Raw genomic sequence first — 16,576 nt, 5'->3', positions numbered from 1 at the left:
TCATATGTGCCTTGAACAGGAGGCTACAGCATGAGTGACTCCTTGTTAGCCAGCAACCTTGGGCTTCAAGCCAGTGACCATGGGGTCATGTCTATGATTCCACACTCAAGCCTACATTCCTGCACTCAAGCTGGTGAGCCAGAGGTCAGGCCAGCGACCTTGGGGTTTTAAACCTGGATCCACCCCATCTTAGTCCAATGCTCTATGCACTGCACCACTGACTAGTCAAACACCATTTCCATTTTATAGATTAAAAAACAGGCACAGAGAAGTTGATAATCTAGCCTTAGGTCGCACAGCTGGTGAGAGCAGAGCAGGGATTCATACCCACTATGGAATGATCTGGAGTCCATGTGGTGTATACCATGAGATTCTCACCCTGAAGGGACAGTGAAGAGATAGTGAGGGAGACCAGGTGCCCATACAGAGCCAGGCATATGGACAGGCACATATTTCTCCCTGGTTTTTACCACTGGGATAACAGAGGTCAGAGAAATCCAGGACAAGAACCAAAAGAAGCCAAGGGAGGAGGGTGATGAGCCTACTAGGAGAGAAACTCCACTTCCTGGGAGTCAAGAAAATCCCTTTCTCTAGTAAGACTGTCTCAAATCCCTCTCACTGGGCAGTAACCTAAGAAGATTGACTCCAGACTTCCACGTTTCCAGGGTTGAGTTTCTGTGTTTGACAGTGTGAGTTCTCTGTGGCCCTCTGGGAACTCTCTGCTTTCAGTGATGGGGAGGGGGTAAATGAGGTATGTGGGCATCATAGTTTTATAAAGATAAGATATATTAGAACAAGAGGCCAAGAGACCATGGAGGAGATTGGTGTTGACATTCCAATAGCACTTAAGGAACTATTTGTCAAGGTCATCTCTTGTTATGAAAGTGAAGAACTTGTTTAACCAGTTACTTCTGTACTAATTGCAGTCTTATGAGGGTAAGGGGTCAGTAGCCTTCCTCTGAAGTCCCCTCAGAGCTGAGGTATGACCTGTGTGGTGGCTATGGCTGTGGAGATGCAAGTTAATGCTAATGACTCACTCACCCTCCTTGCAAACAGGGGGCTTCGCCCCTGAGTGTGTACTCTGGTGTCTGAGGAGAACTGATTTTTGTGTAAATCCTCACTCACAATCCCTGAAAACATAGGGCTTCTCCCCTGAGTGTGTTCTCTGGTGTGTGAGAAAATTTAACTTCTGTGAAAAGAGTCGCACACACTTTATGCAAACATAGGGCTTGTCCCCTGAGTGTGTCCTGTGGTGTCTGAGGAGATGTGACTTTCGTGTCAATCCTTGCTCACTCTCCCTGCAAACATAGGGCTTCTTCCCTGAATGTGTCCTCTGGTGTGTGAGAAGATTTGACTTCTGTGAAAAGCATCGCACACACTTTCTGCAAACATAGGGCTTGTCCCCTGAGTGTGTTCTCTGGTGTGTGAGAAAATGTGTCTTCTGTGTAAAGCCTCACTCACATTATCTGAAAACATAGGGCTTCTCCCCTGAATGTGTTCTCTGGTGTGTGAGAAGATGTGACTTCTGTGTAAAGCCTCGCTCACACTGTCTGCAAACATAAGTCTTCTCCCCTGAGTGTGTCTTCTGGTGTCTGAGGAGATGTGACCCATCATCAAAGCCTTGCCCACACTCTCCATACTTGACAGCTACAAATCTCGACATTCCTACTCTCATAGACAGTTTTTCTGTGTCCACAGAATACATGTTCTGGACTCTGCTGGGCACTTCCTGCATCATTCTCTCTTGCTCACTAGAGCTTTCCAGGTGTCCTTTGGGAGGTTTGAAAAAAGCCCTTGAAATCCTCCTCTGCCTGGTCCTTTTAAGCAAATGTTTGGACTTTTCTTTGACCTTTTGACCTTCAGCTTTGTCATTCCAGTTGTGTGTATCAGTATGTTGCTGCTGCTGATTTGGATCCTCTGGGCAGGGATCCTCTGATTGGAGGTGATTTCTTGCAGATGTTCCTGGGAGAATTTGAGAGGGGTGATTGCATCCCACATGTTGACTGAGTAATTTCTGACTGGAGAAGGCCAGAGAGCAGGAGGGACATGGGTGTATCTCTGGCTGTGGTTCTGCTGAAAAAAAAATTTTGGTCAGGACAGATGTTTAAAAGGCTGCCTGGGCCATATGTTTTGTTAAGACTTGTCACACAAGTCATTCTTATGGGGTTGACAGTGTAATCTCTTTCTCCCACAAAGTGTTTCTTTACAGTCTGTTTTCTCTTTTCATTTTTATGTACTATATCTTCTTTAGAAATCCACAAGGCCCACATTAAGAGTTCTTTCTACACATTGCCAGATGTGGGACTATCAAGTAGCAAACAGATGACAAACTAAAAACATGTCCTTTCTCAAGCTTCACATAAAATATTCATAGTTGATTTTATTCAGTGTCAGCCCATTTCATATACAATAGGAAGACCTCTTTCAAAATAAATCCCCAACCATACTTTTTAAAAATTGATTGATTTTAGAGAGAGAAAAAGAGGAGGAGGAAGAAGAAGAAGAGAAAGGATGAGGAGAAAAAAGAAGAAGAAGAGACAGAGAGACATTTATTCATTGTTCTACCTAGATATGCAGTCATTGGTCATTTCTTGTATGTGGTCTGACCAGGCTCAACCTTGGTATACAGAATGGTGCTCTAACCAACTGAGCTATCCAGCCAGGTTCCCCAATCATACTTCTTACATTGCTGACTCCTATTCCTCTCCAGCTAATCCATAATCCTCTCTCACTAGGAGATAAAGTAATCTCTGAGAGGATTCCCCACTGAAGTTTATTCTCCAAAAATTAACAAAGCAAATCTTAGAGAATAAGCCTCCCTATAGCCAAGAACAGCAAAATCATCCCACCTCACTCAGGAAGGTCCCCAGTGTCTCAGCTTGGATCAGAGCACTGCATTCCTGGCTTCTGGACATCTATTGAAACTCTGCTGTAACCCTATACACTAGACAGGGGTGGACATTAGAAAACAGGCCCATGCCAGTTTTACCAGTGCATAGAGTGTTGGCCAAGCATGTGGATGTCCCAGGTTTGAACCCCAGTTAGGGAACACACAAAAAGCAACTACCAGCTTCTCTTTTCCTCCCTCTCCTCCTTCCCACAGCCAGTAGCTCAATTGGTTTGATCATCAGCTTGATATCTCAGTTGGTTCAAGTGTTGACCTCAGGCACTGAGGGTAGCTTGGCTAGTCAGAGCATGAACTGCAGACTTGGGTTGCTGGGTGGATCCTGATTGGGGCATATGAAGGAATCTGTCTATCTCCCTTTCTCTCACTTAAAAAAATTAAATCAAAATAAAAAATATAAAGATTTAACCTAAGAATCAAAGGAATATGAAATGAATTCTTAATTTCTAAAGCATCTGATTCAATATTTTACTGACTTTAGAGTGTACCATGAAGATTTCTAAGAAGAGTTCTCTCTCTTTTTTTTTCATTTTGAAGAACAGTTGTGCCCACCTCTAGTTGCTGTAAACTGTCTCTTCTCCTTGCTGCCACACTTGATGCTCAGCATCTGGCCATAGTCATCACCATACAAGACTAGCAGCTCACAGTCTGGCTTGATGACCCAGAAGGTTTGGTAAAAAATATGCCCATGATACTGAAAGGCTACCAGGTTCTGCTCTTAATCATCCCGGGCACAGTTCACATACCTGGGATTCAGGCAGGTGAAAGAAAAGAAACTCACAGGTGATGAATTCCTACTGCCTCTGAGATCCATGTCCAGCTCTGCACCTGACAGTCGGGCTCTGATGTCACTCACTCCCACAGTGCTCCCAGAGAACCTTCTGTTTAATGTCTGAGCCTGTCACAATGTCATATGACTTCCTATGTCCAGGTCCTGCTTATGGTGCTCATCCTTCCTAATACCATTTTCCAAAGCCAATTTCAGACATAACCTCCACCCTGATTGGCCATAAATTCCAGTAACCACTAGCTTTTCCAAACTAACTCAGGTTGTTTTATATCACATAACTTGCTACTTGATGTTGGACTCTGTGTCTAGATTAGTTCATTTCATTCAATACTCAGCCCAAGTCCATCTTTTCTTGAGAGGCCTTTCTCCATTACTCTCACATTTTATTTAGGCAGCATTTGATGCCTCACCAGGTTCCCCAAAAAACCTGAAGGTTTCCCTGCCCCACCGAAGTGAGAAACAAAGAGGGAGACAGACAAACTCCGGCATGAGCCTGACCATAATCCACCTGACGTGCCCACCAGGGGGCAATGCTAAACCCTTCTGGGGTGTTGCTCTGCTTCAACTGAAGCCATTGTAGTGCCTGATTTGGAGGTCATGGAGCCATTTTTAGCACCCGGGCCAACTTTGCTCCAATAGAGCCTTGGCTGTGGGAGGGAAAGAGAGAGATAAAGGAGTTGGGGAAGGACAAAAAAGCAGAAGAGCAATTCTCTGTGCCCTGGCTAGGAATCTAATCTTGGACTTCCACAGTCAGGCTGATGCTCTACCGCTGAGCCAACTGATCAGGACTTGGAGCTCTCTTTGTCTTAGCAAAATCATAAAGAACAATATTAGCTTACTCACATGCTGTAGCTTCTGATGAAAGAGCCCCTCAAGGAAGTGGCCAATGATCATTGCTCTGCAGGCTTCAGAACTCAGTTCTAGTTAGAAGTGAGACTGGGATCATTTGCTGCCTTCACAGTTTTAAGCTATCCTGGTTTAGATATCCTGGCACTGTGTGATTCTCAAAAAATAGAAAAGTTATAGTTAAACATTTCTAAAATTAATTGTTTCACTCTGTCTGCAATTCATCCTCTATAAGAAGATGGGTTATATGATCTGTTTAAATAATGAATACCTTCCTCTGAACTGGAATATAGTAAGGGCTTGCTTAAATAATGTTCATTAGATCAATTAAAGTATAATCCAAGCCCTCAAAATTTTTTATCCAGTGCCTAAATTTTGTCTAGCATAAAGATTTATATTTTGAGGACATATGCTTTATTTTTATCTCCTTTTTTAAATCTAAATACCTCCTGCCTTGAAAGAGCACTGAAGGGAGAAAAAAGAGGATCAGAGGATTAAGGGAGACCACTGAGGGAGGCATGATGAGAAGGAAAGATGTATGGGCCTGAGAGGGACAAGTGTTCTCCGTGACTCCCAGAAACTTATTGGCATTACCTCATCCAGTTGGCCAAGGATTCATCCTTCCCATCCACATACTCATGGAAGTTTCTCCCTTTGGTGATCTGCATTTGAGGAAGAAAATATAGAGACTTTTTTGGATGAGCAGGTAATAGAGAAATTATTTTACCCTACTGTCAACAAAACTCTTTCAGCTTGCATGCATTGCCACTCTGGACCACATGATACTTTTCTTACTCATCACATCTGAGTTGACCTGTCCACTCAGGTCTAGGAGGAGGCATTCTTTTGTGTCTGTAACACTTTACTTCCACTTAACCTGTGATACTTATCAGGAGTTTCATAGTGTGAAAAGTGCACTTGTACCCAGAACTAACCATATTGTCTCCATCCATGTCCTAGTATGTAGAAGGGCAGGTCCCACCAAGCCATGGGAGTGATGTGGAAAGCCACAAGAAAGGGAAAGAGGTAAATGTTTCTCACCAGCCAGGATATCCATTGTTGCCTGCCTCTTCATCTTCTGTAATCTGGCCCTCATAAGGGCCAAAGTGCAGATCCTCTGGCAGAGCAGATGCATCATTTCACACTCCAAGACCAGCCTCAGGGATGCCCAATACTCTAATTCTCAACCCAGGGGGCAGAGTGAGGGCTGCGTGGTTTGGATGCCCCTTATCCACTGCACTGTCTTTTACAAATGCACGTCACAACTGTCAATGAAGAAGTTCTGACACTTCTCACAATCTGGGGGTGAGAGCAACAGGGATTAGGGAAGGTGTAGTGCATGTTCCTGGACATATAGAGCTTCAGAGAGAGCACAGGCACTCACATTATTGAGCCTCAATTCTGTAGGGCAAGTCCATAGAGAACAGAATGCTTAAATGACTGGACAATATTATTGTATGAAGAGATAACATGCTTCTGAGGGTAACTTACAGAGGTAGTCATCATCCTGGGGTTTGCTGTCCTCTTGGTGCACATGGCCTTTTCTTTCTCGTAGACTATACATCTTTACTTCAGTCTCCTTTCTCATGAGATCTAAGTTGGAGAAGAATGAGTTGAATGGAGGCTGGAGTGTTAGTCCCTATGTTATCAGAAAACACACAGTCTCCTCTCATCAAATTATCACATGTCCTTCTGTATACTCTGGTATTTTCCTTTGTAAAATATTGGCTCAGAGAGCCTCTATAATAGTAAGCCTCTACACTGACTACAGATGACCAATGCAATAATTGTTTTTATATCTTCCCATTATAAGGTTTAACTTCCCTCCATTTAATTATTCATAAAATATTTATTAAGGGCTCAGTATATGTAAGGCATTTAGGAAAGGCCTGTTATACAACACCAACAGCATATGGTTGCTATTATCAGAGATGTATTTATTGGACAACGTGTATCTGTCAGTTATTTTACATTGAATTTAAGCCCTAGCCAGTGGCTCAGTGGATAGAGTGTTTACCCAGTGTATGTCCCGGGTGTGATTCTGGTCAGGGTACATAGGAAAAACGACCATCTTCTCTACCCCATTGTCTTTCCTTTCTCTCCCTCTTTTATTCCTGCAGCCAGTGGCTCAATTGTTTTGAGTATTGGCCCTTGGTGCTGAATATGGCTCAGTTAAACAAAGCACATCATCCTGAGGTGCTAAAAAATAGCTCAGTACTCGAGAAATGGGGTTTCCAGGTAGATCCTGGAAAGAATGTATATGGGAGTCAGCCTCACTATCTCCCCTCATTTTACCTAAAAAGTAAACAAATATATACACAAAGAAATAAATTAAATCGAATACTGTCAAAGAATATATGCATGTATCTTCACCTTACACATTAGCATTCAAGAGCTCAGAGAATCTGTAAGATTTGCCCAAAGCTCCAGTGCTAAATTCACTCTCGGTTTAGTAGAGCTTAAATCCAGGCCTATCCAAAGTCTATCCCACATACCTAGGCCATAATTATTAGTCTGTCTAGAGGACTTAGAGGGACTGAAATCTACAAATTTTTTTCTCTTACCCAATTTTCATCTAGAGTGTTGTCCAGAGGGTCTTGCTTCTTGAGAATGGACTGTGATTCTGAGGACCCAGGTTTGAAACCCTGAGGCTGCTGGCTTAAGTTTCAGCTAATCTGGCTTTAGTGCAGGCTCACCAGCTTGAGCATAGGTTCGCCAGTTTAAGCGTGGGATCATAGCCATGACTCCATGGTTGCTGGCTCAAGTCCAAGGTAGCTGGATTGAGCAAGTGGTCACTCACTGTACTGTAGCCCCCCAATTAGGGCACATATAAGAAAGCAATCAATGAACAACTAAGGAGCTCAATGAAGAATTGATGCTACTCATCTCTCTCTTTTTCGGCCAGTCTGTCTCTCCCTCTCTCTCTATCTCACACTAAAAGCAAAAGAAAAAGAAATTGGTCATTCATGTCAAAAATATAATAAAGATTGCTGAGGCTATTGTTGTCCTCTTTTGGTTCCATATAAATTTTTGGAATATGTGTTCTATATCTTTGAAGTATGTCATTGGTATTTTAATTGGTATTGCGTTGAATTTATAGATTGCTTTGGGTAATATAGACATTTTAATGATGTTTATTATTCCTAACCATGAGCACGGTATATGCTTCCACTTGTTTGTATCTTCCTTGATTTCTTTTATCAATGCTTTGTAATTTTCCGAGTACAAGTCTTTAGTCTCCTTGGATAAGTTTACTCCTAGGTACTTTATTTTTTTGGTTGTAATTGTGAAGGGGGTTGTTTCCTTAATTTCTCCTTCTGACTGTTCATTGTTGGTGTATAAAAATGCTTCTGATTTCTGAGTATTGATTTTATATCCTGCCACTTTGCTGAATTTATTTTTCAGGTCCAGTAGTTTTTTGACTGAGACTTTAGGGTTTTCTATATACAATATCATATCATCTGCAAATAATTATAGTTTTACTTCTTCTTTTCCAACTTGAATGCCTTTTATTTCTTCTTCTTCTCTGATTGCTGTGGCTAGGACTTCCAGGACTATGTTAAATAAGAGTGGTGAAAGGGGGCACACCTGCCTTGTTCCTGATATTAAGGGTATTGCTTTTAATTTTTTCCCATTGAGTATGATGTTGGCTGTGGGTTTCTCATTGGACACGAATAGCCTCAGCAATCTTAAAAAAGAAGAATAAAGTGGGAGGTATCACACTTCCTGATATCAAGTTATACTACAAGGCCATTGTACTCAAAACAGCCTGGTACTGGCATAAGAACAGACATATAGATCAATGGAACAGAACAGAGAACCCAGAAATAAACCCACAGTTCTATGGACAACTGATATTTGACAAAGGAGGTAAGGAAATACAATGGAGTAAAGACAGCCTCTTTAACAAATGGTGTTGGGAAAATTGGACAGCTACCTGCAAAAAAAATGAAACAGCTTACACCACTCACAAAAATAAACTCAAAGTGGATAAAAGAATTAAATGTAGGCCATGAAACCATAAGCATCTTAGAAGAAAACATAGGCAGTAAGCTCTCGGACATCTCTCGGAGCAATATATTTGCTGATTTATCTCCACAGGGAAGTGAAATAAAAGACAGGATAAACAAATGGGACTATATCAAACTAAAAAGCTTTTGCACAGCTAAAGACAACAAGAACAGAATAAAAAGACAAACTGCACAATGGGAGAACATATTTGACAATACGTCTGATAAGGGGTTAATAACCAAAATTTATAAAGAACTTGTAAAACTCAACACCAGGAAGACAAACAACCCAATCCAAAAATGGGTGAAAGAAATGAATAGACACTTCTCCAAAGAGGACATACAGATGGCCAATAGGCATATGAAAAAATGCTCAACATCACTAATCATTATAGAAATGCAAATTAAAACCACAATAAGATATCACCTCACACCAGTCAGAATGGCGCTTATCAACAAAACAACACAGAATAAGTGCTGGCGAGGATGTGGAGAAAAGGGAACCCTCCTGCACTGCTGGTGGGAATGCAGACTGGTGCAGCCACTGTGGAAAACAGTATGGAGATTCCTCAAAAATCTGAAAATCGAACTGCCTTTTGACCCAGCTATCCCACTTTTAGGAATATACCCCAAGGGCACCATAGAACGGCTCGAAAAGGAGAAATGCACCCGCATGTTTGTGGCAGCATTGTTCACAATAGCGAAGATCTGGAAACAGCCCAAGTGTCCGTCAGAGGACGAGTGGATTAAAAAGCTTTGGTACATATATACTATGGAATACTACTCAGCCATAAGAAATGATGACATCGGATTATTTACAATAACATGGATGGACCTTGACAACATTATACGGAGTGAAATAAGTAAATCAGAAAAAAAAAAAAAAAACTAAGATGAATCCATACATAGAAGGGACATAAAAATGAGACTCAGAGACATGAACAAGAATGTGATGGCAACAGGGGCGGGAGGTTGGGGGAGGAGGGAGTAGGTGAAGAAGGAGAGAGGGGTTAGGGGAGGGGAGGGGCACAAAGAAAACCAGATAGAAGGTGACAGAAGACAATTTAACTTTGGGGGAGGAGTATACAGCACAATCAAGTTTCAAAATAATCTAGAGATATTTTCTCTCAACATATGTACCCTGATTTATCAATGTCACTGCATTAAATTTAATAAAAAAAATATAATAAAGATAACTTAACTGGATAGAAAGTCCATTTCCTTAACATAACACTTTCTTCTTTCTGTCTTCTTTTTAAAAATTTTTAAAAATTTTCCTGACCTGTGGTGGCACAGTGGATAAAGCAGTGACCTGGAACACTGAGGTCACCAATTCGTAACTCCAGGCTTGCCTGATCAAGACACATACAAAAAGCAACACTACAGATTGATGCTTCCTGCTCCTGTCTGCCTCCCCCTTCTCTCTTTCTGTCTCTCTCACTCCTCTCTCTAAAATCTATGAATTAATTTTTTTTATTAATTTTAGAGAGTGAGGAGGCAAGAGTGAAAGAGAAAAATTGATTTGTTTTTCCACTCATTTATGCATTTAGTGGTTGATTATTCTTCCTTTTACGGTTGTTGTGAGTCAAGGGGCAGAGAGAGATTAACAGACGAAATCATTAAGGACTAGCAAAGGACCACCGCTTGCTCAGGCAAATGGCCTTGAGTTTATGCAGTGTCCTAACTTTTCTCACAAGATAACAAAAGGCTTGCCCATTAAGAAATTGACATAACATTAAGAGTAACTTTTACTTAAAGATATATAGAGTGCACTTGCAAGATAGCTTAGTAGCAACATAATTTCAGAAGACATTTAATGCTATTGCTTCTGTGGATTCCCCCACATTCCTCTCATTATCTGAATAAAGAATTTTGGAAAGTATACAAACCTCATGAGAGTGTCTCACTGAGAAAGCCCAGCAACTGCCTTCAGTCATAAAACAAGTCCCTTAGCAAAACATTCTTTTCTTGCTGACTGCATTCCCATCCCAGGCCATGCAATGGGCCATTCCATTACTCCTTTCCTAAGATTCTATTGTCTAGTCAAATTTTATTTATTTACTATATTCACACACTAGTTAAGTTCTAACTATATTCTTCTCAGAGTGTTCCACCATCTGCAGGTCAGGTAAGCAAGAAGAAAGAAAAGTTTCTCTACTCTATCACATGAAAAGGCTAGGGAGGAAAAATGTTGAATTAAGTGAAGGCCGCAAGGTGCTCTGTGCACAGCCACTGCCTCCTACCCATTCACAAGTCACAATCTATTCTTTCTAACATGATTAAGAAGAAATTCTCCTACAAACTTAACCCTTTATGAGGGATATCATAGCCAGCCTCTTATGTTTATGAGCCCAGTTCAAGGGGCTTACAGGCTTCTCTGTGGAACTCACACCCTCTGTCTCATTTCCAAAGAAATCACTATGAATCTACAGGGAAAGCACGGTACTATTATCTCTGCACTATAAATAATAGCACACACCCAGAAAAGGGGGGATATAAGGCCAGATTAATTCAAAAAGTCAAAGGGGGAAGTATTGTTGTGCCTTTCCTTTGCAGTGACTTTGTCAACCCACAGCCATTGGTCTTCACTGTGGTGACTTTGTCAACCAGCAGCCGTTGGTCTTCTCTGCTGTGACTTTGTCAATCAGCAGTTTTTGATCTTCTTCTGCTGTGACCTTGTCAGCCAGCAGTTGTGGGTCTTCTCATGCTGTGACCTTGTCAGCCAGCAATTGTTGATCGGCTCCCAACATTTCTCCCTTCCTGTAATCCTGAGACTGACATGTACTTCTAGGCAAAAAAGAAAAGATAGACACTAAAATGATTTGTGAATGTCTTTGATTGTATTACCTTGAAAGTTTTAATGTTAATCTTGTTAATGTAATGTAAATATTGTTAATGATTGTGTCTTGCTGTCATGCTTCCCAACCTGTGTGTTGTCAAAGGGTATATAACCAGCCTCTGAGATGTACTTGCGGAACATGATTTGGGACTGCTATGCCCGAGTCAACCATATGTGACCAGCATATTTAACAAATCTCCTCCTTCAATAAAATTCTTCAAAATTTATCTGGACTGGGTGTCTCTACATAAACCCAATGGAGTAAGGTACAGTGCCTTTCAGAATTTGGGGTATGGTACTTTATAACATTTCTTTCTTTACAGCTCTTCTAACCCTCCATCTAGAACCCTGTAAGAATGTTATCTGTATGGCCAGTAGGCACGGCCATCATCACAGCTACCTGGCCCATGCAGATTCGCATTTGATTTGGACAGACAGTAATGAAACAATGGAGCCAAGAACTGGTGGGTCATCAACTTTAATCCTAGCTTGCATCTCATGGGCAAGTAAAAACACACACTGGCTTCAAAAACCCACTCATTCAGTGCTCACAAAGCTATTGTCTTATTCAGGTTTTCTAAAATCAAAGGTTTCCAGCTCACCAGACTTACTCACTTCTGTTCCCCATCTCCTTTTCTCTGCACAAACTCTGCAAAAACTGGCTTCTCACTCAGCACTCCACCATCTCGCCTGCTTCTTTCGGCCTCCTCCACGTGGCCTCTCTCTGCTCTCCTCTTTGCTTTCTCCTCTAATACTAATCTCAGGAACTGAGAGAGAACAAGCTCACTGTCTGCCCCAGTTTATAGTGTAGAAATACAAAACCTTTAATCCAATATACAAATAAGAAAGTCTCTGATACAAAGTCACTTATCTGAGACATAATGGGATTCCTCATAAGAGTGCACCACCCTACATCATGCAATCAGTCAAAGGTGTGGGGAAAAGCTTAGTCTTAAAACTAAGCCTTAGAGCTGTAATGACCTGGCCTGCTTACAGCCTGTCCCACACACACAATATAAACTATAAGTGAGCAAACATGTACATTATATTTACAAACTTATTTGACCAACATTATCATTACATAGACATGTTTTCAAATGAATGAACATTACATTAAAAAATACAGAGTGGCTCTGATTGTGGCAGAGCGACGCCCCAAGATGGACAGAGCATCGCCCCCTGGTGGGCATGCCAAGTGGATCCCGGTTGGGCGCAGGCAGGAGTCTGTCTGACTGCCTCCCTGTTTTTAGCTTCAAAAAAGTGCAAAAAAAAATTTTAAAAATACAAAATTTAATTAATGATAGTCTTATAAAATAATTTCAAAGGAACAATGATGAAAATACTACTTCCAAGGCCAGATTGCTCAAAGTTTCCAGGGCTGTGCTTTCTGACAAAGGTGAACAGGCCCTGGGGCCATATTCAGCCAACAAGGTGCCATTTAATATTATCAAGAGCATGGGGATCTGGCTGGATGTTAATTCTGGGCTGTGAATAGAAGGAACACCTCCTCACAAGCACCTACAATGCAGAGGACGTTCCCCAGGACACACAATGATCCTGCCCCAAAGCTCAATAGTACTCAGAAGACAAACCCTACCCCACAAGAAACAGGATGATGAGTGACATACAATACAAACAGCAGGTCATTCTGCTGATCTTACACGGGGAGCAGAAGCATATTCCCTAAAAACAGTCTGGGAGCTCTTCTCTTCTGGCGGCCAGCTGCACCTCCTCCCTGAACCTCTAGCTTGCTCGCATCCCCTCTGTCCAGTCCCCCCACCCCATTATCCCCAGGCCCCGGGGATACACTCACGTTTATCTGAGCTCTGCACCTCCCGACCAGTGAACTTCGGCCCCTGCCTGGAAGCCTCACACTTCACGTCCACAGGCTTGCTGCCTCTTCCCCTGCGCCTCATCTCCAATCTGCTCAGGCCCCAATTTCCCTCGGCCCAGCCCCGTCCCTCATCTAGGCCAGGCCCCACCTCTCACCTCCCTGCTGATCCTACCTTAGGCCTCACGACAGGCCCAGCAGCTCACACACAACTTTAGTTTTCAATGGTTCATTTACATGAAAACAGCCATGAACCTGGTACACACGTTCACGTTTACTTTAGCAATAAAATTCATTTTCATTTTATAAAACTAAAAACTGCCATTGAAAATGCCATCTTTAGAGAATATAAACAGGAATCACAACATAGGAGACATTCTGAAATGCAATAACCCTAAAGGGACACGATGATTGCAAGGGAAATGGTAGAAAAACTGCACGGTAGGGCGAATAAAGGGTGACGGTCATTCCAAGAAAAATACTACAAGAATTAATAAATATGAATACGACAATTAATTCCTTCTCAGTCACAGCGAAAACTTATTGTGGAACCCTCCTATATTAGGAAAACATTATAAAAATAGATATTATACAACTGTTGTTATGATTGAGGGCAAAAATCATCACTGCAAACAGTAGCACTTCCTATCAATAAGCTTTAGTCACTCGGTGATTCCAACTTTTTCTGTACTTAATATAAACTCAATAACATAAACTCCCACTTACAGCACAGTTACAAAAAAAAAAGAAAAACAATCATTGAAATATATTCAACACATCTCTCATTCAGAGACTGATCGTCACTCCTTCAAAAGTGATAGACACCCTGCTTTAAAAAAATCAGTAAGGCCTGACCTGTGGTGGTGCAGTGGATCAATCACGGATCTGGAATGCTGAGATTGGTGGTTCAAAACCTTGGGTTTGTGGTGGCGCAGTGGATAGAGTGTCGACCTGGAAATGCTGAGGTCATGGGTTCAAAAACCTGGGCTTGCATGGTCAAGGCACATATGGGAGTTGGTGCTTCCAGCTCCTCCCCCCTTCTCTCTCTCAGTCTCTCCTCTCTCTCTCTCTCTCTATTTCCCTCTCTCTCTCCTCTCTAAAATGAATAAATAAATAAATAAAAATTGAAAAAAAAGTTAAAAAAAACCCCAATAAACCTTGGGCTTGCCCGGTCAAGGCACATATGGGAGATGATGCTTCCTGCTCCTCCCCCATTCTCTCTCTCTCTCCTCTAAAATGAATAAATAAATAAATAAATCAGTAAGGACAGAACAAACCTTATGTCAGTGCTGGTCAACCTGGTCCCTTCCGCCCACTAGTGGGCATTCCAGCTTTCATGGTGGGCGGTAGTAAGTTTTTTTATAAAGATTTATTCTGCCAAACTTAGTGAAAATCCGACATAAAGTATTTGGTAAATAATTATTATTATATGCTTTAACTTGCTGTAACTCTGCTTTATAAATTTTATAAAGTAAAGTTACTTCCCTATTATATAAATTACCATTACTGAGGAACCGGGGGGGTGGTTAGAAAATTTTACTACTAACAGAGACACAAAAGTGGGTGGTAGGTATACAAATGTTGACTACTCCTGCTATAGACGGATGTTATAAGCTCATTTTCCCACTAACCTGTATGTGATCAAGTGTATATAATGAGCCTCGGAGCTATATTGGGGACTGCACGATTTGGGTCAGCTATACCCTGTGTTTGTCATATGCAGCTGGCTTATTAATAAATCTCTTCCTATTAATAAAACTCCTCAAAAATTCATTTGGACTTGGTGTCTCTACGAAAACCCATAGAAGTAAGGTATGGTACTTTACAACAGTTTCCCATTATGGGTTTCTAGTATAGTCCATAATAAATTCACCTGGATATTGTCATGAGGTATTGTGATGGTTTTCCTATGGGGCACTAATTCAATGTGTTGTGGTAGGATTTCTTTTCATCTTTGGAGCTATAATAAAATATCTGTCGTTGATTTCTTTCTCATTCTTTTGTATTCTGTCGGGAGCCGATCAATGACTGCTGGCTGACAAGGTCACAGCAGGAGAAGACCCACAACTGCTGGCTGACAAGGTCACAGCAGAAGAAGATCAAAAACTGCTGATTGACAAAGTCACAGCAGAGAAGACCAACGGCTGCTGGTTGACAAAGTCACCACAGTGAAGACCAATGGCTGCGGGTTGACAAAGTCACCACAAAGGAAAGGCATAACGATACTTCCCCCTTTGACTTTTTGAATTAATCTGGCCTTATATCCCCCCTTTTCTGGGTGTGTGCTATTATTTGTGGCACAGGGATAATAGTACCATGCTTTCCCTGTAGATTTGTAGTAATTTCTTTGGAAATAAGACAGAAGGTGTAAGTTCCACAGAAAAGCCTGTAAGCCCCTTGAACTGGGCTCATAAATATAAGAGGCTGGCCATAATATCCCTCATAAAGGGTTAAGTTTGTAGGAGAATTTCTTCTTATTAATCATGTTAGAAAGAATAAAATTACAAATTAACTAGTGTATGAATATAGTAAATGAATAAAGTTTAACTAGACATTAGAATCTTAGGTAAAGTGTAGTGAAGTGGCCTGTTGCGTGGCCTTGGATGGGAGTGCAGTCGGCAAGAAAAGAATGTTTTGCTAAGAGACTTGTTTTATGACTAAAGGCAGTTGCTGGGCTTTCTCAGTGAGACATTCTCATGAGATTTATATACATTCCAAGGTTTTTTGATTCAGATAATAAAGAGGAATATGGGGGGATCCATAGAAGCAATAGCAATTAATGCCTTCTGATATTATGTTGCTACTAAGCTATCTTGCAGGTGCACTCTATATATCTTTAAGCAAAAGTTACTCTTGATGTTATGACAATTTCTTAATAAGCAAGCCTTTTGAAGTCTTGTGAGAAAAATTAGGACACTGCATGAACTCAAGGCCATTTGCCTGAGCAAGTGGTGGTCCTTTGCTAGTCAGTCCTTAATGATTTCATCTGTTAATCTCTCTCTGCCCCTTGACTCACAACAACAGTAAAGTTGAGTTATTAGTTAGTACTAATCCTTTAAAAGCTTTTACCAATGTTGTTATCACTATTCAAGTTATTTTGTAGTTGTACTTTGAATGATTTGCCACCTGATTTGTAGTTTATAGATATAAATTAACTGTTTTCTGGAAACATGTAACCATAGTGAAACAAAATACCATGTGATTGTAACTTAGTGTGTGTGCATAAAAAGAAAGATAGACCAGCATTTGGCAGAGATGCCTGGCAGTAAATGCTAACTAGAGAATAAAGAGAAAGAAAAGAATTCGGCTCTCTCACTCGATTTTTGCCGACGCCGTCTCCTCCTGTGGGACCCCT

At 41.3% G+C, this 16,576-nt stretch overlaps 1 protein-coding gene across 1 annotated transcript; it reads right to left on the bottom strand.

Moving 5' to 3' along the window:
- Nucleotides 1-1,462: 1,462 nt before the first annotated feature.
- On the bottom strand, nt 1,463-13,306 carry LOC136386998 (histone-lysine N-methyltransferase PRDM9-like). The gene is made up of 3 exons (XM_066358081.1): nt 13,204-13,306; nt 6,033-6,134; nt 1,463-2,073 (listed from the first exon to the last, which is right to left on the bottom strand). The coding sequence occupies exons 1-3, from the start codon at nt 13,304-13,306 to the stop codon at nt 1,463-1,465; spliced, it is 816 nt and encodes a 271-aa protein (XP_066214178.1).
- Nucleotides 13,307-16,576: the final 3,270 nt, after the last annotated feature.

This window comes from Saccopteryx leptura, unplaced genomic scaffold (genome assembly GCF_036850995.1).
Source record: "Saccopteryx leptura isolate mSacLep1 unplaced genomic scaffold, mSacLep1_pri_phased_curated manual_scaffold_39, whole genome shotgun sequence".
NCBI classification, from domain to species: domain Eukaryota; kingdom Metazoa; phylum Chordata; class Mammalia; order Chiroptera; family Emballonuridae; genus Saccopteryx; species Saccopteryx leptura.
The sequence above is the reverse complement of the archived record's forward strand: the minus strand, read 5'-3'. Positions and strand labels throughout refer to the sequence as shown.

Bases quoted from the DNA above. Each gene is read 5' to 3' on its own strand.
- LOC136386998 (XM_066358081.1), bottom strand. From the start codon at position 13,306: ATGAGGCGCAGGGGAAGAGGCAGCAAGCCTGTGGACGTGAAGTGTGAG. The intron at 6,135-13,203 runs GTGAGTGTATCC...TCTCCAACTTAG, and splicing joins GGTGCAGAGCTCAGATAAAC to ATCTCATGAGAAAGGAGACT. The intron at 2,074-6,032 runs GTAAGTTACCCT...TTTTTTTTTCAG, and splicing joins CCAGGATGATGACTACCTCT to CAGAACCACAGCCAGAGATA.